This window comes from Corvus moneduloides, chromosome 5, assembly GCF_009650955.1.
Source record: "Corvus moneduloides isolate bCorMon1 chromosome 5, bCorMon1.pri, whole genome shotgun sequence".
NCBI classification, from domain to species: domain Eukaryota; kingdom Metazoa; phylum Chordata; class Aves; order Passeriformes; family Corvidae; genus Corvus; species Corvus moneduloides.
Window position 1 is genome coordinate 15,280,276 of NC_045480.1, and position 26,010 is coordinate 15,306,285.

General features: G+C 40.1%; 1 protein-coding gene across 18 annotated transcripts in view; it reads right to left on the bottom strand.

Annotated features, from left to right (window-relative positions):
• Positions 1-466: 466 nt before the first annotated feature.
• PROM1 (prominin 1) overlaps positions 467-26,010 on the bottom strand; it is a 72,716-nt gene continuing 47,172 nt past the window's right edge. For 7 of the 18 annotated variants that reach the window (XM_032108696.1, XM_032108693.1, XM_032108687.1 and 4 more), the window contains 16 exons: positions 23,905-24,057; positions 22,940-23,063; positions 22,432-22,535; positions 21,911-21,995; positions 20,531-20,677; positions 20,189-20,260; positions 17,738-17,830; positions 17,012-17,038; positions 16,625-16,678; positions 8,859-8,939; positions 8,703-8,771; positions 8,074-8,166; positions 6,771-6,886; positions 5,614-5,682; positions 3,462-3,502; positions 467-3,266 (listed from right to left, as the gene is read on the bottom strand). In XM_032108696.1, the coding sequence (XP_031964587.1) occupies positions 3,484-3,502; positions 5,614-5,682; positions 6,771-6,886; positions 8,074-8,166; positions 8,703-8,771; positions 8,859-8,939; positions 16,625-16,678; positions 17,012-17,038; positions 17,738-17,830; positions 20,189-20,260; positions 20,531-20,677; positions 21,911-21,995; positions 22,432-22,535; positions 22,940-23,063; positions 23,905-24,057 (1,306 nt within the window). In that variant the 3' untranslated portion in view covers positions 467-3,266; positions 3,462-3,483. Of the gene's footprint in view, positions 3,267-3,461; positions 3,503-5,613; positions 6,348-6,770; positions 6,887-8,073; positions 8,167-8,702; positions 8,772-8,858; positions 8,940-16,624; positions 16,679-17,011; positions 17,039-17,737; positions 17,831-20,188; positions 20,261-20,530; positions 20,678-21,910; positions 21,996-22,431; positions 22,536-22,939; positions 23,064-23,904; positions 24,058-26,010 lie in introns of all 18 variants that reach the window. The other 11 variants (XM_032108695.1, XM_032108703.1, XM_032108701.1 and 8 more) reach the window with 5 other exon arrangements.

Below are 26,010 nucleotides of genomic sequence, written 5' to 3' on the forward strand. Positions count from 1 at the left end.
TTTGGAAATTTTATCATCATTTTTCACACCACAGGTCACTCAGCCAACAGAGCAAGACATCAGAACTGACTTACACAGGTCTCAGCAGCAAGGAACAGACCACAGAGCATGTCAGACAGATTATTTGTGCTTCATTGGTTTGGTTTTTTTTTATAGATATTTTCCTCTTTATAACAAGTGAGCTGTAAAACTGCCATAAAACAAAGGCAGGAGAACAGAAATATTGTAGTGCAGAATCCTGACCTAGCAGTTTCTGCTGCAGTGACTAAAAACAGAGCTAAGGAAAAATCCCGATAACTCCCTTGGCATTCGGAAGGTCATGAGGAAAAATCCCTGCTGTGGCAATCCACAGTACTTTTCTGGCTATTAAGACCCCCACTAGGCACTTCTTCCAAAGACACGTATGCTACAGCCAGCCTGACCTGACTAGTTCCTGGAAAGGGCTATTGGATTGTTTAGTTGTGCTTCAGTAACTGTGGGGTGCTAGAAACCCTGGGTTTAAGACTGGCCTACATAATGGAACAGAACAGCATTTTGTGTATTTAGTCACTCACTAGGTAGTGCTAAACAAAATACCAAGGCAAAAACATTCCTTTAACACAGATGGCAAAGCAGAACACCACCACCACCAAAAGCTTCTTTAATAGAAGAGGGACAAGAGCCCCTTGTTGCTGCGGCAGCCCAGATAACCTGAAAGCTGCCTGCGTGAAGATGTAGCCACCTGAACAGCCATTCCACGTATCCTCAACCTTGTTCTTCCACTCAATGTGCCACCAAGTTCCCATGACTAAATACCATTTGACAGAGAGAACAACCTTGTTTTCATTCCTTCTCTACAACTATTTTAATAACATTTCTAGCAGAGACCTTATGTCTAGCTTCTTTCCATTAGTTCCTCCTCTCTCTTTCAAGGCACAGTGGTGTGGCTCCAGCCAAGTCTTAGGACAACAATGGCATAAGCCTACTTAAGACTTAAAATTCATTCTTCTGTTGTTTTCTGGGGAGTCTTCTCACCCTTCAGCCAGCCAGCCAGAATAACCTTGTTCCCCACCTCACACTTAATTTCAAGGATTTCAAATCCCTACTGCAAGCACTCAAATACCCCCTAATATTTGACAAATGTATTACACTTTGTTATGCATAACAGTACTGAGAATTTAGAAACTAAAGACATCTGTCTCTCTAGTTGTAATAACTGCTGGAGTCCAAAACAATTTAAAAATTCATTTATACCAGTTCCAGATCTCTTGTTCTCAAAGTTTTTCAAGTCCAATCATGAAAACAAATAAACTACAAGGATAAGGAGAAATATCAAAGCTTGGACTCAAATACATTTATGTGTTACAGCTATTAGGTTACCACCAAGTGTTTGTCTCACTCCCATCTAACATTTCAGTCTTGTCTGCCTGTGCTTCAGATTAAACAGTTTGTGGTCTCTCATATCAGTAGAAAACAATTGTCCTTTTACAAGGTAAGCTAGGATGCCAGCAGTGAACTCTGGGAGGGAAGTACCAGCAAATGTCTAATTCTGCTGTCAGTGCTATACAGAAACAGGTTACAGGATATTCTGCACAGCTCATTAGCTTGAATACTACCATCTTTGCTTAATTCACATCCTTGGAGGAAGCTGGAAGCTCCCTCACCCGGAGTCGAAGTTCTTTCAGTCCTTCCTGCTCCACAAGTAAAAGTCAAATATAGCAAAAAATTTTAATCAGGGTAAAGAAATTCACTCTCGTAAGATTTTAACTCAGTGCAACTCTTCTGAGAGATGTCTGTGCAACAAAACAAGGGAGAACCAAACACAAAGTAGTTAAGCAAGTTCTTTTTTATTTAAATGAACTGGGAACATTTTCTCAAATTAAAAATAGAAACTTTTAAAAATCTGCAGTTCTGAACATTACATATACACATATGCTACATACTGTCAATTAGAAATGTTTCCATTTATGACATAAAAATGAAAAATTTAAGGTTATTCTGGATTAAAGACTGGTATCACCTTTCAGCATTTCTTTAAAATTGTATTAATGACTTACAGGATTATCCCTACTTCAAGACATTGAACCCTGTTTGAAACAAAGTTAACAGTGCTGATAGATGAAGAGATACTATTTCAGATCAACATATTAACTACTTCACTTGCTGGAAAGTTTTACACTGGTAACATAGTTTTGGCCTTGTTGATAAATTCTGTTACGAACTAATTCAGCAATTCAACCATCTGCCTAAATTCAAGGAAATAACTCTAATAGTACAAATGTTAACTCCAATTGCTAAACAGATTTGAATTCCAATATTGTAAATCACAGTTTAATATTATTTAGCAAAAATACTATCACAGCCTCCAAAAGAGCCACAGTGATACTATTAAGGACATTACAGAAGTGGGTGTGAAAGAAGAAAAGGAAGACAGAGGATGTAAAGCATTCTAAAAATCGCCAACACAGGACATCCCTCATGCTCTTTATGGATACTACTGAACTCTAGAAAGCTTAGCTTTTTCACTATATTAAGCATCCCGCACATTCCCGACCCTCCCACCCAAAGTTTAAAAACAAACTTATCCAAAAAGTCCCTTTCAGATCTATACAGCAAAACCCACTAAGTATTAAATAATTAGGGGGGAAAAAAAAAAAAAGAGAAGGGAGAAAACGAAACTGCAACTGAGCTTCTCAGACACACAAAGAGACACCGTGGACCCCATTACAATTCAAATTTAGCCCAATGTAGTCATTCAAGAGCACCAAACAGCAACACTGATCATGCTGGTAAATTCATTTGTGAAGAGTATTATACAATATTAAAATCTTAACTAAACACTTAGAAGTTTTAAGAAAAATGTATATACAAAAGTTTCTGTATACAAAATGTATTTTTATGTAAACGTGTATGTACTGTATTTAACACAAATCAACAATTTAAGATAAGAACTTGAACAATTGTCAGAGAATTTCTAGGCAAAGGCTGTTAATCTAATTAATTTATATACTGTGATGTAAGGTAGAAAGCCCAGTGTAAAAAAGTAAAAAAACAAAAAAAAAAATTAATTCAAGCCTTGAACAGTGGTATTCGAGAGGCAGTGCCCTGATCACAAAATATTCTGTACAGTAGTTTATGGCATAACATTCAATAGTACATCTGGGATTTACAGTACAGCTGACATAAAACAAGTGGCTCAGGATTTGTCAGATGAATGGAAATGCCTATACACTTGGAAGAATAATGATGTACTCCCACAGATGAGTCTTGAGCCTCATTTATATAGCCTGGAAATAATAACAAAAACGAATCAGGAAAAAATTTATAAAGACTGAATTTTAATTTTCATACAAACATCAATATGACTGAATAACTTTTTATTTTCAGACCTTACAGCACACTCATGTTGCAGAAATCAGAGAAGCCTTCCTAAAACAGTAAAGTAGTAATAGATCTAGAATTGACTGAAGGTTATTACTTACCCCTTAACATTTCCAGTATGTGTTACCACTGTTCCACAGAGCTACACAAGAAAAAAAAACCAAACAAATCTGTCATATTCTTTTGCCCACAAACGGAATAGAAATACTGTGTCTAACTTAGGTGAGACAAGCTCAGTTGGCCCAAGATAGTCTCAATTTTTTACTCATTTAATCAAGAGTTTTCCAAACAAGAGGAAAGAGATTCATCGTTTTCTCCACCAACCTTTCAGGTTATCTTTGCTTCATGATCGAAATAAATACCTGGACTGCCCTCTTTTATGAATTTAATCCAGCCTCGTATTTTGCTCTCATTGGATTTGAGGTTATTTGTGTCTTTGACATGTGTACAAAAACACCTGTGTGAGACACATATACCTCATACAGCTCTCACTTGTACTTACATATCTTAGTGTTATAAAAATATTTGCATTTCTTTTCAGCAAAATTATCCAGTGGATTTTGAAGGATAAAAAAACCCCAAATCCAACCCTGTGGGATTCTTTAAACCTGCAAAAGCATAGGTGTACAGAGATCTAATCAAAGTCGTATCTCTCAAAGTATCTCCAAAAATAATTTGTAGGAAATGAGAAAAATAAAGGATAGCATAAAAGCAAAGAGTATGCTGAAATGAAAATTAAAATTAAGATTTTATTCATATGGGAATGCCATACTGAGAAATTCAAAGCATGTATGCCACAATTATCAGTTTTTCAAATTACCTCAGTTAGCACATCAGAAGACAGCATTGCTTCACACTGAATCTTTAAATTTATCATGGAAGCCCATTTTGAGTAACTTCAAATTTAGGAAAAATAAATCAGGACTGAACAAGTGAATCTTTGTGTAAAAGATTATTTTATGCTAGTAATTTTTAGGTTGCTCAGCAATGCTGAATTAAACTATTTATCAATGATTGAAATATCACAAGAAAACATGCTATGAACCTCAAGAATATTAACAGTCATATTAAGGATTCAAAGATCAGAAAAGGACTTCTAAGGCCTGGAAAATTATTAGTTTTCTCTTTTGTAAAATATTGAATGTCCTTAAAACTGACAGTCCTTAGATATGCCAGTGGAGAGCACTTTGGACTTAAACTCCTTGTCAGTTAATGTGGGGAGTAAGCACCCTTAAGTTGCAGAACAGACCGCAACAACTGTGATCATAAATATCACTAAAAACATTGTTACGTAAAGACTTCCTTCAGAAGGAGATATGGAATGAAGATTGGGTCAGTAAATAATTATTGTAAAATACAGTTCTAAATCATAATAACCATCATCATTATCATAATCATCATCATCAGATGTAACCATGAACTCTGGCAAGACCCAAACTTTGAGCTCTCTGTATTTACCTGTTATTTAAAGCATAGTGGTATCTTCTCTACACATACTCAACCTATACATTCAGTCATGAAGTTGCAAGGCACAGTGAGCTACAAATTTCAATCACAAATTTAATCCTTCCTTAAGCAACTTTCAAATTTTGCAAACCCAAATAATGAGGTTGTGTGACATAGAATATTAGCCCCTTGGAAACTGAGTCTTACAACTAGCTAATGTTTTACAGCACAGAAGCTGTAGAGGCAGAAAAGAACCACAATGTCCTCCTTTTTTTAAACATAACTTGAGCTTCTTCCTTTGTGATGGCACATCCTAGTCCTACCCATGCACAAACACCCATTTTCTATGTTCATGCTTTCTGCATACCTGGATCACCTGCCTTTTGCACAGGAGATCTCTTCTCACCATTTAAAAAATAAAACTACTCAGGAGTACAAATGCATTCCCATCCTATCACTTTCATCTGCTATCAGAGCATTTTAATAGGTTTGTCACTTTAGGACCACCCACTGTGCTGACTAAATACCCGATTCATGAATTTTGAGATCAAATTTAAGCAATTGCTTTGCTAAGTTGCAGGAAATTGTTTCCCCACTGTAACAGGAAATTACTACTATATCTGCTGTTATGTAAAGAGTATTTGAAAAATATACATCATACAGCATTTGCTACAGTGAATAATCATGCAAAAAACCAAACAGAGAATTAAGAGATTCACTTTAAAGCATGAAGAAAATTGAACATGTGATTGAAAGAGAAGCTGAAGTAAGGACACATGAAGGCATGCAGTTTCAGACTTCGTTTACCTTGTAAAAACAGGATTGTGTATACCATATAAATGCTCTTTATGATAACCATTATTACCATTTTCCGTACTGTAATAAAATAAATACACCAAGAAAGACCATGTTAACTATAAGATGTACTATGCACAATATGGCTTCTGACATGTACATGGATGATGTATTATATGCAAAGATAAACTGTGTCTGTACAACAGAATATAACTTTTCCTTTGTAACATTCAAGAGTTATGGTATAACTATAATTTTACATTTTATAGTATTTTTATATTCTCCAAAAATCAATTAATTATTTTTCTATTCTTGTTGAGTTGGAGACTCTAATATAATCTATCACATCTGATGAAACAGAACGTGTTACCTCTTTTGAGGTAACAAGTTACATTAAAAATATAAACCCTCCCACATTAATAAAATAATTTTAATAAATATTAGCAAAAATGTCTTACGTTTTCATGGGTATATTTTCGAAACTAAAAAACACAGAAAAGCAGGAGTAATTAACTAGACACTAATAAGTGAGTAATTTCAGCTGTACATGCCTGTTTCCGCTCTACTGATTTTGTGAACATGCAATGAAAAACAGCCACTGTGAAATGTGAGAAATGCAGTGCACAGGCTAACTGAACAATGAGCAAAACAAGGAGTAGAAAAGAAAACAGTAAAAAAAAACTGATAGGAAAATACGTAAGAATAGTTATCATAAAGTAAAATGCCAAGTCCCTGAGACAGAGGAACTGCAATTGAAAAAGGAAAGACTGGTTAGGAATAACTAAGACAGCAAGAAAGCAAATAATTAATTCATGGAGATTACAAATCAGGCACAATTCACCTTAACAGGTTACTTTGCAAAGCTAATAACTTGCACATTTGGAACTTATTTATATAAATGGTGCTCACAAAGTTCTGACAACCTCATTCTGGCGTAAGATTCCCACAGTCAGAGCCAGCACTATCTGCAGTCATGGCAAGTCAAGGCTACCAAAGGCCACCTGCATGAACCACTTTGCAGGCACTGACCCAAACCTGCAGCATTACACATGAATATGCAGTTCTAATCTGGCAGCACAGGTTTAAGGATCGTAGAGCCTTCACGTTAAACACCAGAAAAATCACTTTAATCCATTTGCCATTTAGCTTACTTTGGAATATATACTTACTCATCATATACATCCTCTGTATCCATTCTGCGATAGTATTTAGAGAGTTTTACAGCAAAAATTATGGCAGGAATTAGAAACATTGAAGAGCCTCCCAAACCAAACCAGAAGGTATTCTGAAACAAAAGCAAAAGCAAAATCAAGGAAAAAGAGATCATGGAGAAAACTAATCAGTAAAGTACTGAGCCCTTGCTGGATATTCTAACCATTGTTACCAAAAGAACACAGCAGAAATTAGTTCTTGCAGTTCTTGTCAAAATACGAGTTTCCAGCACTTTCTCAAGGCACTTTATAACTTGCTAACTGCAGCCCTGTTTGTGTAACTAATTTCATTATTATACAGTTGAACTGAGCTATCACCTGATGTTAAAATGATGATTTTTCAAATTTGATTTGTATTGCCTGGAGGCATTTTGACTTGGAAGTGACTCAGCTAAGTTCTATCATCAGGAAAATCATGGTCCATCTCTCACCAGACCGTTAATGGCTCCACAAAGGGGAACAGAAGCTCTGTAATCTATGAGCTAATCAATGAGTACAACATAGATTAGGAGGTTTTCATGGTTAAGCATTATCAAGATGAAACATTTCATGGTTAAGCATTATCAAGGTTAAAGTGTTTTGGCTTTGACTGCTTACACGTATTACTAGTAGTATGATTAGGATCTGGCTAAAAGTGCCATAAAGCTAAGTAATAGCTAGGAGGCTATTACTCCCCAGGCACAAACTGTTTACTTTACCTTCAATACATGCTGGCTTCTTTCCAAGCTCTTTTGGCAAGATGAAAAAGCCAATATTGCCCTTCTATCCTGCTACAAGTCATGCTCAATGTCTCCAATACACAGAAATTAGTCAAGATCTGTCTGCTGCAAGTCTAGTGATAAAACCTCATTCAGGTTTTCTAGATTTCGGGAAAGATACCTGAAAAAGTTTTCCATTGGTACTTTCCACTCGCTTCCTGCCCACACCTCACCCTTTAACCCTGCAAGTTAGCAACAGTTACAGATGAAGCTGCAGATAGATCTTTATGCTTTTCCATTTTCCATTTCAAAGTGGTTAAGAATCAGTTAATTTTACAGAATTCTTGCTAATAGAACCTTAAGTTTAGCAAAAACCTAGAAAGTGCAGCACTGGTTTGTCTTTGGGCTTGATCCAGGATCAGAACATTTTCCTTGCATAACTCTGTATGTGATACTTTATTATCTTTCTTCAGAATAGTCTAGCCAGAATAATTAAATGCAGATGTATGTTGAAAGAATTTTCCCCTTGATGCCCCAATTCTGAGTAACAAAATGTTTCTTACCACAGAATCAGCTATATAGCTGCATAAAAAAATATCTACTGCTGTATCTATCACATTGGCAATAGGCTTGCATGCTGCTACTTCCATGGCAATCTGAAAAAAAGATTAAAAAATTACAGTTTTAAGTACCTAACAGAATAAAATAAGAATCTCTAAACTTGCTTACAATTACAGTTTACTAAATTGTTATGTCTTACCCTATCCAAATTCAAAATAAATACCAGTAGGATATGCTATCAACTAAAAGTCTTTTACACATCAGCTTACTTTCTCAAAGGCTGCAGCTGAAGAGAGAAAAATAAAACAAGATGCTAATGACTTCAATTTGGACTACGCGGGGTCAGGTTCAGTGCAGTATTAGCACAAATGGGGGATTTCAGGCTAGCCCTGAAAATGATACTGTTAAATTTGCACTGCATTCCAACCAACACAACTCATCACTTCCATTTGGCAAACGCAAAAGAACTACAGGAGACTGATTTTCCCACTTACAGTAAGTACAAACATATTAAAACCCGAAACTATAAAACACACTATAAAAGTAATATTATTCTTTTTATTACTACTACTGGTTAGCTTTCTTATTTTTTTTAAACATAGCTTCTCTCAATGAAGTAAATGCACCTTACCGACTCCTTGACCCACTCAATGTATTGCTCAAAGTAGCCAATTATGGTATCCATGTACTCTTTTGTCTCCTAGGACAAATAAAAGAGAACAAAAGCAAGTTAATCTCTATCTCCATGACACCATAAATTAACGTACTTTGATCAAGTAGAGCTTACCTGGACAATAACTTGAGAAGCGTTGTTATTTATGAGATTCTGGGCAGCATTAACAGCACTAATGACATTTTTCACCTTAACCTGGAGAGGAAAAGATGGTGTTTAATATAAACAAATGCCCCTCAGGCTGTTGCAATGGCTTTACAGCCACTGCCAGGAACCTATTCTCTTGATAAACCAGTGCCACTGTCTTGTCAAAACTCGACAAAAAATGCAATTCCAGACAGAACAGGAGCTTGCCTAAGGATTCATGATCATCTCAATATTCTGTCATTACTGAAAAAAGATGTATCAGTGGTTACGTACTGGTATGTTTTCCCAGATCCTACAAAACAAATTTATATATGAGGTTCGGTTTTATCTTCCACTCTCTTTCCTTCCCGTAAATGTAGAAATACTTAAATCAATGTCTATATATACACTACAGACACACAGAGTGCACAGGAGGAAAACAGTGGGCCTTATACTACCACAACAACTCTTGATGACTGAAATAGGACTCTGCACAGCCAGAATACACCCCTAATCAATATCCTGAAGGACTGAGATGTTTTTTCAATATATGTACAACCCCATAAATTCTCTCACAGAACACACACAAAGGATGGTGTACACAGAGCCTGAAAATGTACAGATATTTCTTAAATATACTTTGGAGTCAAACATCATCCCTTTCTTAACAACACTTTACTTCATGGCTTCTTCCCTCCTCATCCAGTTTCAAATCACAGATTCTAACACATACCTAGCTGCTGTGCTGCTGTGGATAGGTGAAAACTGTAATGGGAAGCCGTGAGGTAGGTTGGCCCATAAAGCTGTTAAGACTCTGACTATACCACTAGTGTGGCTGGATTCTTGCTACCAGAGCCAAGGCAGGCTGGTGGCAACAGAAAGCTTTGCTTCCAGGGAATTAACCATCCTGTTGCTCACTCTCTGGCAGAGCGAAGCCAGCTGGTCTCACTGTGGTGCAGGCACTACTTAGAGAGGAAACATGGGTAGCCCTGGAAAAGCCTCTATGCAGATTGTCCTGGGTTGCAGTGTATTCTATTACCATCCCCATCAGCTGTTAAAATCAGGTGGGGCAGTGTTTCCTTGCCTCCTCCCCCCAGACTATCTTTCTGTTAATTGCCCATCATTGTCCTGCCGCCTGACTCAGAGATAACTCCCTCCGGATTATCTTCTGTTAATGAGCCTAATCAACACTCTGCCTCATGACTTGTTACCCCATTGTGAGATGCTCCACCCAGAGGGAGGAACCAAGCATCCCAGCGTGGATATAAGCTGAGGCTGAACACCAGAGACACCGGCTTCCCACTGGATTTCCAGAGGACAGGAGCTACACAGCCACCATTGGACTTCCTGAGGAAGAGCAGACTGTTTTACTACAGGATCACTGCTTCAGAGGACTGCAGCCACCATTCTACCAGACTGCTACCACCACCCTGCCTAACAGGGTGTCAGGTTGTACCTTGACTCTGTCACTTTGACAGTGTTTTCTTTTACCCTTTTTTTTTTTTTTCCCCTTTTCTTTAATTGCCATTAAATTGTTATTCTGACTTAGTGCCTCCCACTGGTTTGTTTTCAAACTAGTACATAATTTGGCGCCCAACGTGGGGCTTGCTCTGAGAAAAAGTCAGAATTACAATTTTGTATAAACAGAAATCTATTCACCATGGTGCTCAGCTGGTCTGCATGGGTACTGTATCTTGCTCTCTATATTTTTCCTCACATGGGGAACTACCTGCCTGTTGTATTACTCCTGTTAAAACCAGGAAATGGTATGAGAATTGCTTTATTGGTTTATTATGTCTACAGCATAATAACCTGTGAGGCGATGAATACCATTCGGAATATATACTCAGTTTTGTTTGGCTGTCCTAGTCTGGGCTCCTATGTCTGGGATCTCCTCAACAATCGCACCCAGCCCCTGGTGGGAGGAGTAGAGAGTGGTTTCTTCCAGCCTTTCAGGCCAGGCACAGCAGTTTTTGAAAATATTGAATTCCCTCTGGATGTCAAAGACGGCATAAACTTGCTGTCAGTTCTGCTTTGTCTTCTCTGCACAGCCTGCACCATGTACACCATGCTTAGAATCAGAGCTATGGCACAGCATCCTCAGGATGAGGGAGGGAAAAAGAGCAGAGCAACAAACACCATGCCTACGCAGACTGACACAGAGGAGAAGGGAACCAAAAGCACTGTCAGCGTCCCCATGCAAACCATCACTGAACCAGAACAACCTAAACCGATTGCAGTTGCCCCCGTGCAGAAGAAGAAATCAAAAAGCAAATCAGTCCGCATAGTGACTGACGAGGATGCAGCAGGACCTTCGCACCCAGCAGAAGAAGCAGAACCGGAGATCATCACTCGATCACTATCCCTGGGTGAGCTGCGTGACCTGCGGAGGGAATTCACCCGCCAGACAAACGAGTCTATCCTGACCTGGCTGCTTCGCATCTGGGACGCTGCAGCCAATGACACCATTCTGGACGGAAGTGAGGCCAGGCAACTGGGATCTCTGTCCCGGGATGTGGTCATTGACCAGGGGATCGGGAGAACCCAAGAAACCCTCAGCCTCTGGCGGCGACTGCTTACAAGTGTAAGGGACAGGTACCTTTGTAAAGAAGACCTCCAGGTGCACCAAGGAAAATGGAGCACAATGGAACAAGGTATCCGGTGCCTGAGGGAATTGGCTGTGCTGGAGATCATTTTCTCAGAAGATGAGAGATTTCCTAAGAGCCCAGATGGTGTCCAGTGCACGTCACAGATGTGGTTGAGGTTCGCACGCCTTGGACCAGAGATATACTCCCGTTACCTGGCAACGCTGCAATGGAGGGAAGGTGAGGACAGGGTGGGCGTCTTGGTGAACAAACTGAGGATTTACGAGGACACCGTCACAGCCCCGTTTCGCACCCATGTCTCATCCGTGGAAACAAGTCTTTTGGCTGAGCAAGTCCGGAGCTTGATTGAAGAAGGCCATCAGAAATTGAAAAAGGAACTTAAGGAAGAGATTTACCAGGTCTCACCAGAACCAACAAGAGTCTCTGCCATTAGGAGCCGGCGACCCCCAACCAGGGAGAGAGGATACACCCCACGAGGTAACCTCTGGTTTTTCCTTCAGGAACATGGAGAAGACATGAGTAAGTGGGATGGAAAACCCACCTCCTCCTTAGCAGCTCGGGTACGTGAACTAAAAAGAGGGACAACTACCACAAGAAGCGCATCTAGAGTCAACATTGCTCCGGTCTCCCGCACACAGAACTCCAGACGGTACCGGAATGATAATATGACCGATCCTCTTGAAGGGACCTCAGGAACGTATTCATCGGAAGGGAGCAACATGCAACATGACCAGGAATAGAGGGGCCCTGCCTCTAGCCAGGTAGAGGAAAGGGAGAATCGGGTCTTTTGGACTGTGTGGGTCCGATGGCCTGGCACATCTGACCCACAAAGATACACGGCTTTGGTTGACACCGGTGCTCAATGTACTCTGATGCCATCAAGGTATGTGGGAGCAGAACCCATTTCTATTTCTGGGGTGACAGGAGGATCCCAGCAGCTGACTGTACTGGAAGCTGAAGTGAGTTTAACTGGGAATCAGTGGCAGAAACACTCCATCGTGACTGGCCCGGAGGCCCCGTGCATTCTCGGCATAGACTATCTCAGAAATGGATATTTCAAGGACCCAAAAGGACATCGTTGGGCTTTTGGGATAGCTGCTGTGGAGACAGAAGATATCAGACAACTGAGTACATTGCCTGGCCTCTCAGATGACCCCTCTGCCGTGGGACTGCTAAGAGTTGCAGAACAACAGGTGCCAATCGCCACAGCAACAGTGCACCGTCGGCAATACCGCACCGACAGAGACTCTGTGGTTCCCATCCATGAGATGATTCGCAAACTGGAGAGCCAAGGGGTGGTCAGCAAGGCCCATTCACCTTTCAACAGCCCTATATGGCCAGTGCGTAAGTCCAGTGGAGAATGGAGGCTGACGGTGGACTACCGTGGCCTGAATGAGGTCACGCCACCATTGAGCGCCGCTGTGCCGGACATGTTGGAACTTCAGTACGAGCTGGAGTCCAAAGCAGCGAAGTGGTACGCCACTATTGACATTGCCAATGCCTTCTTCTCCATTCCTTTGGCAGCAGAATGCAGGCCCCAGTTTGCTTTTACCTGGAAGGGTGTGCAATACACCTGGAACCGACTGCCCCAGGGGTGGAAGCACAGTCCCACCATTTGCCACGGACTGATCCAGACTGCATTGGAAAAGGGTGAGGCTCCAGAACATCTGCAATACATTGATGACATCATCGTGTGGGGAAACACAGCAAAGGAAGTGTTTGAGAAAGGAGAGAAAATCATCCAGATTCTCCTGGAAGCTGGCTTTGCCATCAAAAGGAGCAAAGTCAAGGGACCTGCCCGAGAGATCCAGTTCCTGGGAGTAAAGTGGCAAGATGGACGACGTCAGATTCCCACTGAGGTCATCAATAAGATCACTGCGATGTCTCCACCGACCAGCAAGAAGGAAACACAAGCTTTCCTAGGCGCCATAGGTTTCTGGAGGATGCACATTCCCGAGTACAGCCAGATCGTGAGCCCTCTCTACCTGGTTACCCGCAAGAAGAATGATTTCCACTGGGGCCCCGAACAGCAGCAAGCCTTTGCTCAGATCAAGCAGGAAATCGCTCATGCGGTAGCCCTTGGCCCAGTCAGGACAGGACCAGAGGTGAAGAATGTGCTCTACTCTGCAGCCGGGAACAATGGTCTGTCCTGGAGCCTCTGGCAGAAGGTGCCTGGTGAGACTCGTGGCCGACCACTGGGATTCTGGAGCCGAAGCTACAGAGGGTCTGAAGCTAACTACACTCCCACAGAGAAGGAAATCTTGGCAGCCTATGAAGGAGTCCAAGCTGCCTCAGAGGTAATTGGCACTGAAGCACAGTTGCTTCTGGCACCCCGACTACCGGTGCTGGGTTGGATGTTCAAGGGAAAGGTTCCTTCCACGCATCATGCCACCGACACCACATGGAGCAAGTGGATCGCCCTCATCACACAGCGTGCCCGTATTGGAAACCCGAATCGCCCTGGGATTCTAGAAATTATAACAAACTGGCCTGAAGGTGAGACTTTTGGATTATCCTCTGAAGAAGAGGAAGAGCAAGTGACTCGTGCTGAGGAAGCCCCACCATATAATGAGCTACCGGAGACTGAAAGACGTTATGCCCTCTTCACTGATGGTTCCTGCCGAATTGTAGGCGCTAATCGAAAGTGGAAAGCTGCAGTATGGAGCCCCACACGACGAGTTGCACAGGCTACCGAGGGACAAGGTGGATCGAGTCAGGTTGCAGAGCTTAAAGCCGTCCAGCTGGCTTTGGATATCGCTGAACGAGAGAAGTGGCCGAGGCTCTATCTCTACACCGACTCATGGATGGTAGCTAATGCTCTGCGGGGATGGCTGGATCGCTGGAGAAAGGCCAACTGGCAGCGCAGAGGGAAACCCATCTGGGCCGCTGAGATTTGGCAGGACATCGCCGCCCGAGTAGAGAAGCTGACCGTGAAAGTTCGACACGTGGATGCGCACGTACCCAAGAGTCGGGCTAATGAAGAGCATCGCAACAACGAGCAGGTGGACCGAGCTGCCAAGGTGAAAGTATCACAGGTGGATCTGGACTGGCAGCACAAGGGAGAATTATTCCTAGCTCGTTGGGCCCATGATGCCTCTGGTCATCAGGGGAGAGATGCAACATACCGATGGGCCCGTGACCGAGGGGTGGACCTTTCCATGGACAGCATCTCACAGGTCATCCACAGTTGTGAGACCTGTGCTGCAATCAAACACGCCAAGCGGGTGAAGCCTCTGTGGTATGGTGGACGATGGTCAAAGTACAGATATGGTGAAGCCTGGCAAGTTGACTACATCACCCTTCCCCAAACCCGCTAAGGCAAGCACTACGTGTTGACCATGGTTGAAGCAACCACTGGATGGCTGGAGACCTACCCTGTGCCTCATGCTACAGCCCGGAACACCATCCTGGGCCTGGAAAAGCAAGTCCTGTGGAGACATGGCACCCCTGACAGGATCGAGTCAGACAACGGGACTCATTTTAAGAACAGCCTCATCAACACCTGGGCCAGAGAACACGGTATCGAATGGATATATCATATTCCTTATCATGCACCAGCTGCTGGAAAAGTTGAACGCTGCAATGGACTACTTAAAACTACCCTAAAGGCACTTGGTGGGGGGACCTTCAAAAATTGGGAAGTGAACTTAGCAAAGGCCACCTGGATAGTCAATACCCGAGGGTCCATCAATCGAGCTGGTCCTGCCGAGTCTGAACCCTTGCACACAGTGGATGGAGATAGAGTCCCTGTGGTACACCTGAGAGGTATTTTAGGAAAGACTGTTTGGATTAATCCCACCTCAGGCAAAGACAAACCCATCCGTGGGATTGTCTTTGCTCAAGGACCTGGTTGCACTTGGTGGGTAATGCAGAAAGATGGGGAAACCCGTTGTGTACCACAAGGAGACCTAATCTTAGGTGAGAACGGTGTGTAGGTTTCACTGTGTATATATATATATATGTATGTGTGTTTTAGAGTTTAAGAAGGTATTGATTTGGGATAATGTAGATGGTAATAGAATAAGGGGTGGATAATGTCCTGGGTTGCAGTGTATTCTATTACCATCCCCATCAGCTGTTAAAATCAGGTGGGGCAGTGTTTCCTTGCCTCCTCCCCCCAGACTATCTTTCTGTTAATTGCCCATCATTGTCCTGCCGCCTGACTCAGAGATAACTCCCTCCGGATTATCTTCTGTTAATGAGCCTAATCAACACTCTGCCTCATGACTTGTTACCCCATTGTGAGATGCTCCACCCAGAGGGAGGAACCAAGCATCCCAGCGTGGATATAAGCTGAGGCTGAACACCAGAGACACCGGCTTCCCACTGGATTTCCAGAGGACAGGAGCTACACAGCCACCATTGGACTTCCTGAGGAAGAGCAGACTGTTTTACTACAGGATCACTGCTTCAGAGGACTGCAGCCACCATTCTACCAGACTGCTACCACCACCCTGCCTAACAGGGTGTCAGGTTGTACCTTGACTCTGTCACTTTGACAGTGTTTTCTTTTACCCTTTTTTTTTTTTTTTCCCCTTTTCTTTAATTGCCATTAAATTGTTATTCTGACTTAGTGCCTCCCACTGGTTTGTTTTCAAACTAGTACACAGATCCAGGATCCCAGAGCAAGGCTGATGGTGCAGAAGCAGGAACATAGCGAGTACAACCTAAAGAAACAGACCACAGTGGGAGCTGGGCACGGAACAAAAGGTGGTTATGGATGTGAATCACAAAGCTCTCTTTTATCAGCTGTACTTTTGCACTGTGTTTTGTGGTTGTTCTCCCCAAGTTTTGCTTTCAAGGATTCCAGAAAAAACCCCCTACATTCTGAGGATTCTAGAAAAAAACCCCTACATTCTGAGGAAAATGAGTAACACACTATATAGAATGGTACTGAAGCCTATTTTATCACCTGACAATTCAGTTTACAATTTATACTCCCAAAAACATCCCAAATATTCTTCTTATTTTTCTTTTTACGCGGAAGAAAGATCTAAATCCTTGTTAGTTCCTCAAGGCCTTACAATCTCTTGCAGTAACAGAACAGCGAGAAATAGAAGAAAATGGTACTGAAAATATATGCTCTGCATATGCAGTAGAAGGATTTAAAACACAAAAATGTTCCTGTTGTCAGAAAGAAAAGCTTACCATAAGTTCAGATGATGTCCTCTTCAGTAACCTAATGCTCTGATTTAAAGTGCTCTATTGGAAAGGAGGGAGAAAAAAAGCTTCAAGTCATTACTACAGGTAAGAGCCCACCTGTTTCAAGCTTATATTCATGCTTTGATCTTCTATAGATTATTTTGTTATTAATACTACGTATCACACTATATACAAAAGTAGCAACAGCTGCATTAAAATTGCATTGTGGGTTTAATCATTGAATCAGTACTTCACCAACAGCACTGATTTAACTGAAGTTAGATGTAACAAACTAAGAAGAGTTAGTTGGAGGCAAGACAGAACAGTTAAACTCAGACCCAAGTGTTCAGAGGATTCTATATTGTGCAATTTCTGAAGGGAAAAAGCACTTACCCTAGCTTTAACATATTTCTTGACAGTCAGTTTTGTAAAAGAAAAAAGAGATGAGAATAATTAGGAGTTAATTAGGAAAGAACAGCACAGAATCAGAGTGGACCAGAAGACCTAGTATTTTTCTATAAGTGGGGCAGACACACTATATCAGATGCTAGGATAAACGAAAATTCTTCATGTTACGTAGAGAAAAAAGCAACACCTAACATGTAGGAGAGTCGCAGCTTGATACTATGCAGTCTGTGTCAAAATCAGGCAGAAGCAGCTCTTTCACATCTTTCATAGCATCAATAAAAAAGACTTTGGCTCTTCATATACTCTCAGGAGTTTCCAATTTTAATACTGTTAGGTAACTGCTAGCTCCAAGAAATAAAGTGTCAAAGTGATAATGGCTTTTATTACTGAAGACCAGTAACAAGCAAAAAAAAAAAGAATTAGTGATTTAGGGGGTTTTAGGGTTAGAGTTTTGTAAAGTTCTCCCCTGCTTTTTTCTTCTATTCATACATAATCACAAACAGCTATAGAAAAAAAGAGAAAGAAAAAGGCCAGTATTTTAGACAGCATTATAAAACGGCAGCATTTTAAATAGGAAAATTATTTATTAAACACATACTTTAGCCAGATTACTCTTCATTGACACAATCTGCGCTTACAGCAGTTCAGCTTTCTAACCTTAGAGGTTTGTATTTTCTACAAGTAGGTTTCAGCATTGCTTTTATGTTTTACCATAGCTTGCTCCAGTGGAACGACTTGCTGGTTATGAATCATTCGAATGTTGTTTGCGTGTCCTTTTAAGGCATTTTCCAGTGCTCCTTTTGGCTGCAAAAAATGCAATTATGCAGTATTGTTCAGTAACCTCAAAGCTTTCCAACATAGCAAAAACAATGAAAGTTACACATCCACTCCAGAACAGCTCATGCTAAAAATGGGATATAGCAAATGGAATTCCTCAACACAAGGAGGGGAAACAAGTCACTGTATGAATAATTCAAACCTCAGCAACCAAACCAGATATATTACCTTGCTTTTCTGACTTTAACATTATCAGGACAGATTTAACTGAAGAGAATTTTCACATGGTGCACTAAGTCATTTTAAATACAGAAGAATGAGCACATCCCCCTCACACTCACTACAAGCCAAACCTCACTGCAAGAACCCTGCAGCACTGCACCCCAGCTGGGACAAGCATCTCTCAGTTTTGGAAATGTGGACATCACCCTGAGGAACCCTCTGCTTTCTGAAGGATACAGAATTTCAAGTATTTTTCAGCAGTCACTTGGAAGGGCACCTGTGAAGGATATTTCCTATTTTTGTGGCTCCCACCTTTCAATCAGAAGATAAGAGTTTCTGCTCTGATTTTCAAGTCCAAATGCCTGTCTGGAGCTCATGCCCATTGCCAAATCCTATAAAACTTGGTTTTACTCTCAGATATAAGTTTATTTTCCATTTCCTTTTGGTGGCAAAACCATTTGGCTCCCTGCATACACACTGAATACACACTGCTAACTCCATTTTGGATACGTAATAATAGCAGACCTCAGTGCTCAGAGATGTATTTGCTTCCTGTGAAGTGTTCATGTAAGCATTAAGCTGAGTCACTTGTGCAGTTTCAGGAAGCTTCATGTCCTTTACTGACAAGGTGAATTCATTTACCTAACACCACATGTTGGTGGTATTGCTCCCCCCTCCATACCTTGACCCCTTGGTTTGATCCAAGTTTTATTCCATTTGCTTCTTCCAGTCTAAAAAGCTACATTCAATTTTTTGTAAGGTGCCAAAAGATGCAAACTAGACACCCAAAATTGATTAATTCCGTAAGTTTTTAGTTTATTTTTTAATTGATGGTTCTAAGAGCTATCACTAGTAAGAAAGTGAAATTATAAAATATCCTTGGAAACCAGTACCATTTTTTTAACAATCTAACTTTTGCATTACATATATTATTGGGGTTTTTTTTTAAGACATTTCAATATTACACTAAATAGCATCACAAGGAAGAAACAAAAACATACACTGTAACAGTGAACACATTTACTTATATACACAATTATTTGTCTTTTATATGAAAAAATTACTCTGTCTGATCTATTCTCAATTCTGATGCTTCCTTAAGTTTCTTCTACAAAAAATAGTGAAAGCAACCTACCAGCACAATACACTTTCCTTTATGGAACTATGTTTGAAGAACCCCAGCTCTCACTTAAACCCACAAGCTGTCTAACCTTGACATGAGTGCAGGCGTGACAGGAAAAAAACCCTAACCAAACAAAAAAACCCAGCAACAAGTATGATCAAATTATGCAAGAGGTGGAGCGAGCACACCAGGAGCCTGGTGCCCTCCTCCACTTGAGGAATGGATATCTCATACATTCCAAACAATGTGGTCTCACTCTGCTGTGTCCCCCAGCGATCCAAGCAATTGTAGCACATGTGCAACGTAACTCCTCCTGTTGCATCGCAGTGGAGGAATCTGTCTTGGGCCAGCGTCCAGACCATGACCTTCATTCTGAAAAGTGAGTATGGCCTGATCCTGACACACATAACAATCAGATAACTGAACAGTCACCATCTGTTAACACAGATCTGTGCCACTTGCAGATTCATTTGGGGGCAATGTTGTAGCAAAACCCTCTGATCACTGTCCTGGCATTCAAAAAGCCCTTCAGAGGAGACAGTTTTCTCTGTGCATTCTCCCTCCACAATAGGGCTCCAGTTCTCATTAAAGTCCTTACAAGCTGCCACAGTATTAATTTTGGTGTTAATTGCAAAATCTTCTGCTCACTAACTGAAAAAAAATTAATTCAAATAATCTTTTTCATCATGAGCTAGCCAATTTTTCTTCCAAATGGGACTCTAAAATGTAAAGACCGTAATAGGAAATACTGAAATGAAGCATTCCCCTCATTTCTCAAGCAAAGAGTGGAATTTAGGAAAATACACTTTCAAAGCAGAAAATGTACAAGAGGATACAAAAACCAATTTAAAGCAACATTTAAAATACAGCTCATTTGCTACACTGTTCTTCAGTGTTTTTCCTTACATGACATTATACCATGTATCTCAATGTTTGAAGTACGAAAACTCTCTCATATAAAGTCTATCTTGCCATGTTATTATACTTACATGGTATATAAGTGATACATTTTATGTATTATATTGCTGAATTGAACTTACCAGCTGGTCTGCTCTTGCTTCTAAATCATTAGCAAATGAGAGAAGGTCAACCTTGGTAACACTTTTATTGATCTGAAACAAGATGTGAGCAGTAAGAAAAGGAGTATGTTGTTATTGCATTTATAGACAGTTTGCACTTAACTACACCACCTACTCTGTCTACTCTTTATTTTTTTTATATATATTGACCTTAATTTCTCAAGTGCTTTTTTCCCAATTTTTATGATCCTCCAAAACATGATGTTTCACACTAAAGCAGATTTTGCTGTTTTGCCTGCTGGTAAACAAACATTTTACTTTATATTTTGTCCCAGTCATGTCTCTAGTTGACTACAGTCTCACCTCTGTCAAATATGCTGAGAAGTCTATCCCATCTATTCCTGAAGAGCTGAAATTCAGAAGATTCTCCTTCCCAATTTCATCCAGCAGAATGATTTTGCTGAGGTTTATCTGAATGTGTTCAATTCTAAGTGCTACATCTTCTGTATACTGAGAGAGAAACAAAAGAAAGTACAAAAGTAGCTTGCAACCAGCACAGATTCTGCTATAGCCCCTGCCCAAAGCATCCTGCTTTTGCTGACTCTTCATTTCCATGAAGAAGCACACACTGATTTTTGCTCACGTCAGTGTAATTAAGTTCAACAGAATCCACTAAGTAATGTTGGTGGTAATGTTCTTCCCTTCCCTGCAGTATCCACAGTACTTAGCCACTCCATGTTCTAACCAGCCTTTGCGTCTTTCATACCAATGGATTACTTGCCTTCCATTCTGTTTTAACTAACATCTCTCCAGGAAAGGTTATCCTTTAAGAATACAAAGTTCTACCCCTGGCCCTAAGTAAGGAAATCTAGAGAAGTCAGTATCTCAGTTGTGGCCAGGACAGACACTCCTCTAAATACCTTTAGTGGTGACTAAACATGATTGGTTAATGTTACCTGAACTCCTCCTGCACTGCACCCAAACTACGTTACCCACAGAGGCTGCAGAGCTATAGCTGAGGAGTCTGAAAATCTGACTTCCTTTGCAGCCTCCTCCATTAGTCCATCGTGAAAACTCAAAATAATTTTCCCTCTTAGTGAATCTTCCTTGTTCATTTTCATCATATATTATCTGGGGCAGGCACTATATCTATTAGGTGGGTATAATGCCTGGCAGAATGGAACACGTATCCCCAGGGGGCTGCTGTAATGAAGACAGGTATTAAAGGCAACCCCAAAATTAGTACAGTTCTGTAATGACAGTGTAGTCATATATCATTACAGCTTAACTGAAAAGACTATTTTATCCCAACTACTTCCAACCAACACCAGAATTTCTAGAACCAAGGTATATCCTGGATCAACATAAATCTGACTGGAATCAGAGGAGAAGACACCAATACAGGCATTTATATAAAAAGAAGACCGTCACTGAACACCATAAGCAGCCTTTGGAAAACAGACTTCAACCCTCCATGCAAGTTTCAAAGTTAAAAAAACCCATTATTATCAGCACATAAAAAAAGCACATCAGAAAATCTTCCATGGCCCACTGAGACTAGTAAAAAATACTTCATTTGTAAGTAGAATTCCTTCTTTCAGATTAGCTTGAACAGCTCTTGCCTCCCTGCAGGATGTTTTGTGAATAAAAATCAAAATCCTGTAAAACCACGACGTGCTATATGGTGTTTTAAGAGCCAATATCCTTCAGAATCATGCACTCACTCATAGTTTCTTTACTTACCATACTAATATTTAAAAGCTCATTGATATTAAACAAATGCTCTAGGTGAAGGGAAGTATAAATTCCTTTGTTTTCCTTGCAATCACTGAAAAAATACAAATACACAGATCAGCCTAAAAAACACCTTGAGGATCAAGTATTAACAGAATGATTAACAATGTTTTCTTATTCTAAGAAAATCAGTCCTTTAGAAAAAAAAATACTGATTATATTTTTTGAAGCTCAGTCAATAAGAGAAGTGATTAACAGTTTCTGAAAGATGCAAAGTATTTTATCAAATAGCTTGACTGTATTGTCATACAGTACTATGCTGACTGTCTCTAATAACTCATATACAGGAACAAATTGCTTTTGCTTGTGAATCACTAGAAAATCAGAATGTCTTTTGGAACATGTGTGAATTTTGGATGTGCCTGAAATATGAAGCATAAAAGATACCATAAAACCAGTATGTGTAAATTGAATGGAATAAAAAAGAGTTAAATATGAACTGAATTACATCTTAATCATAACTCTAATACCTGTACACTTTTTCAAAAGTCAAGTTAACATTTGGATTTTTAAAGATGATGCCAGCAAGATAGTTTTTCCAGTGCTGATTTAGTAAGTAAGGTGTATCCAAAACCTAGAAGACAAAATTCAATAATGTTACTATAATTCCAAGTTTCCTTAAGTATTTATTCATATGTGGTCTTTTGACACATAACCACATATAAGCTTATCACCCACTAAGGAAAATACAAGCAAAACAGTGAATTCAAACTCTCTGGTGCAGAAAACAAATATTAAACCTCTCCATTACCAAGGAACAACTGAATCAGAAAAATCTGTCTCCAAAAGAAGACAGGCATGCAAAGTAAATTAAACCAAGAAAGGATGAATGTCTCTATTTGGTTTGTAAGGAGGAAGTAAAACCAGATCCAAACTCACTCTAAGCGTCCTATAGAAACGACATGCCATAAAGAACTGACACGACCACTGGGACTCATGGGGATTCTATTAATTGTTTAATAACATGAATAATCTCACCTTGAATAAATTTTTATCTTCAAAGGGCTCACAGACCAATTTTTCTACATTTCCACCTGTGACAAAAGTGAGCACCACTACAACCATCAGCACCCAGGAGAAAAGAAAACTGAATCCAACACCACTGAAAAAGAAGTTTTTGCTTTATAAGAACACAGTGTGTATACATATACATACACATATATATACATACTTGGGGCAATAGTGAAGCCAACAGTTAGCAGCTATAACAGATATGAAAACTGATTGATGGTTGAAATTGCTCTGTTTCAAATACGTTCTTGCCCTGTGAAACATCTTAAATGTTTCAGACCTGTAAAGTCTTCAGCTAAAATGCATTTGAAACCTCACATTAGCATTGGGCATGCAAACTGTTTGAGGAATTACATTTAAGGGCCACAAAACCATACAATTTTCTTTTTTAAACTCAACTATCTAGCCTTGTGCTCTCAAAAAAATTTTAGACTTTCATATGTTATCTTCCCCTGCACTCAGCAGAAACTACATTAAACCACTACAAGGCACTTTTCAACCCCAAACATCCAGAAACGCTCTCAGAAGGTCAAATGCTTTTGTCTCCTTGCACAGCTTTTCTTAAAATTTTGACCAAATGTTCAAGTCTACTAAAAAGTTTTGGATTTCCCCTAATATACTCTATTGTCTGTCCCCGTTTTTACAGATTCCAAAGAGGCTTGCACAGAAATTCATTAGCCACAGCACTCACCTTACAATGGTAGATTCAAAGGTTTTATCCTTCAGCCGTGATCCTCAATGAAAGAACAACCCCAAATCCCCAAGTCCCTCAGTGAAAGCATGTGAAATCAATATTTATTTCTATTTTTTCTCTGCAGATATACCTATGTAACAAACCAAATTCTTTTCATATCTGTGTCCTTCAAAAACTCAACCAAACCAACCTCCTACAGGTGCCTTTATTCCCTTTTTCACCGGTAAGTGAAACTTACGCCATAAGAAAGTTTCCTCCAGTGTTGGAGATACAGCCTCTGGTTGTTGGAGAAGCATGTTTATCATAACCACAGGTGCCACATAGCAATCCAAGATAGTAAAAGACCAGAATCAGGACCACCATGCAGCACAGAATGAGACAACCCAGCCACCTAAGGAATAAAACATAAAGGTCTTGGTTATTTTCACACAAAGAACATGCTGGAGACCTTCAGGAGACATCATGCAATACTCTATTCCCAAATGTCCCACTTGTGGTTCTGTGTCAGCAGAGAGAAGAATAATTTGCTACACTAGCGTGTATTCTGGGCCAGCCCACAGTCACTGCTGGATCGCAGTCAGCTGCTACTGAAGGACTGGGGAACAAACGCCACAGGAACAAGGTGTTCCCAACCCCAGTTACTGCAGGTGGACTGTGCTGAAGTGTCAAAGTGCTCCAAGTGGAGCACACAATTACTCAGAGGAAGCAGATGTTCAAACGGTAATTCAACAATCAATGGAAAAATTTATGCATGTGGACTGGCCATTGGTCATGAAGTACACAGTTGCTCTTACTGTGAGGCTTACTAACATTTTGCACACCGTGTCAGACTTGTAATTGTAAATAATTATATTTAAGCTTGTAAAAACCTAGGCTTTATGTGTTTGTGCTGGACTGCTATCAGTGTATGAAACAGTTAATGGAACTTGATCAGGAGAAAAATCTTGGACAGGAAATGAACCTTCATTTTTATTAATTACATCACATAACAGTTCAATCTGTCCAGGTAGCTGGAGAATATCCATCTATTCACACATTACATATCTATCCTTTCATCCTCTCCCAATTCCCTCTGCATTTCTTTTTCCCTTCTGTTGTCACTTCTTCCAGCTTTTATTTTTTAAGTTCCCTTTTCTCTTCCCTGTACTTTTGTAGAGAAAAATCTGTAAAAGAAATATTGTAATGAACAAGCACAGCCAATAAGAAGGAAAACATGAATGCTGACAGGCATATTTATAGAAGGAGACTTATTAAGAACTACATATAATGCACTTGTAATTAAGAAAGGAATAGATAGAAAGTAATTTGAACAACTACAGGCTTATTGGTTTCATTTGTACTTGAAGTACTGTTAGGTTAGGTTTGACAAAACCGGCATTTACATGCCATGTAAATGAGATAATGTTCTCTGTAGCAGAATAAAACAACATGTTTATTTGATTAAATGCAGAATAAGTTTCAAAGAAAATATCAATAAATTTGTCAAATTAAGGCTCACCACAAAAACTGTCAGATAAGAAATGGGCTACAGGTAAGATTCTAAGCAAGTTTCTAAAGGTTCAGTCTTCTGTTCACTTTCATTTATCACAGCATTAAAGCCAGCAACACACATTCTGCAGCAGTGGAACTGATTATGACACAAACACAGAAGCAAGTATTGATTATAAAGTCAACTCAAGTATCAAACAAAATGTAGGGAGAATTTGATGAACTTGAGGACCGAAATGACTAAACTGGACAAAGACAGATGGTATGAAATGAAAAGCTTTACACTTCAAAATATGAGGTTACTCAACTATAAGAGACACAAAAGTCTCAAAGAGTATGTTTTTCTCAAGGTGCAATCAACCACAAAGACAAGTACTACACCAGTAGGGGCAAGCACAGGTGCACAAAGATTTACAAGGTGTGAAGCGGAATCCCTGCTACTCCTCCTCTGCAGTACAAAAGGTGCAGTAACAACAGATGGGCTTTAAGGCCTCTCTGGTCCTACACCCTCACGATTTGCCAGCAACTCAACGAAAACAAGACCTAGATAAAAGGTCACCCTGGCATTATGAAACAATCAGTTCCTTTGGGTGTTACATCTTTGACATCTACCTGTATCTATCGTTCCTGAAAAAGACCCGAAGGTCTACAGAGTAGAAACTACCTCCTGCTCTGTGGTGAAACAGAACCCAGATATTGATTAGCTGCATTTTTGGCTTTTACCAAAATGCCAGTACCAAACAACTGCTTTATAGCAACTTTTCTTCACTGTGTTCATCATTAATAGTTTACTTGCCTTTTCAGAACAGTAAAATATTATGAAGTATTAACAGTGGGTAGCGCCTCAGTCCTGCGT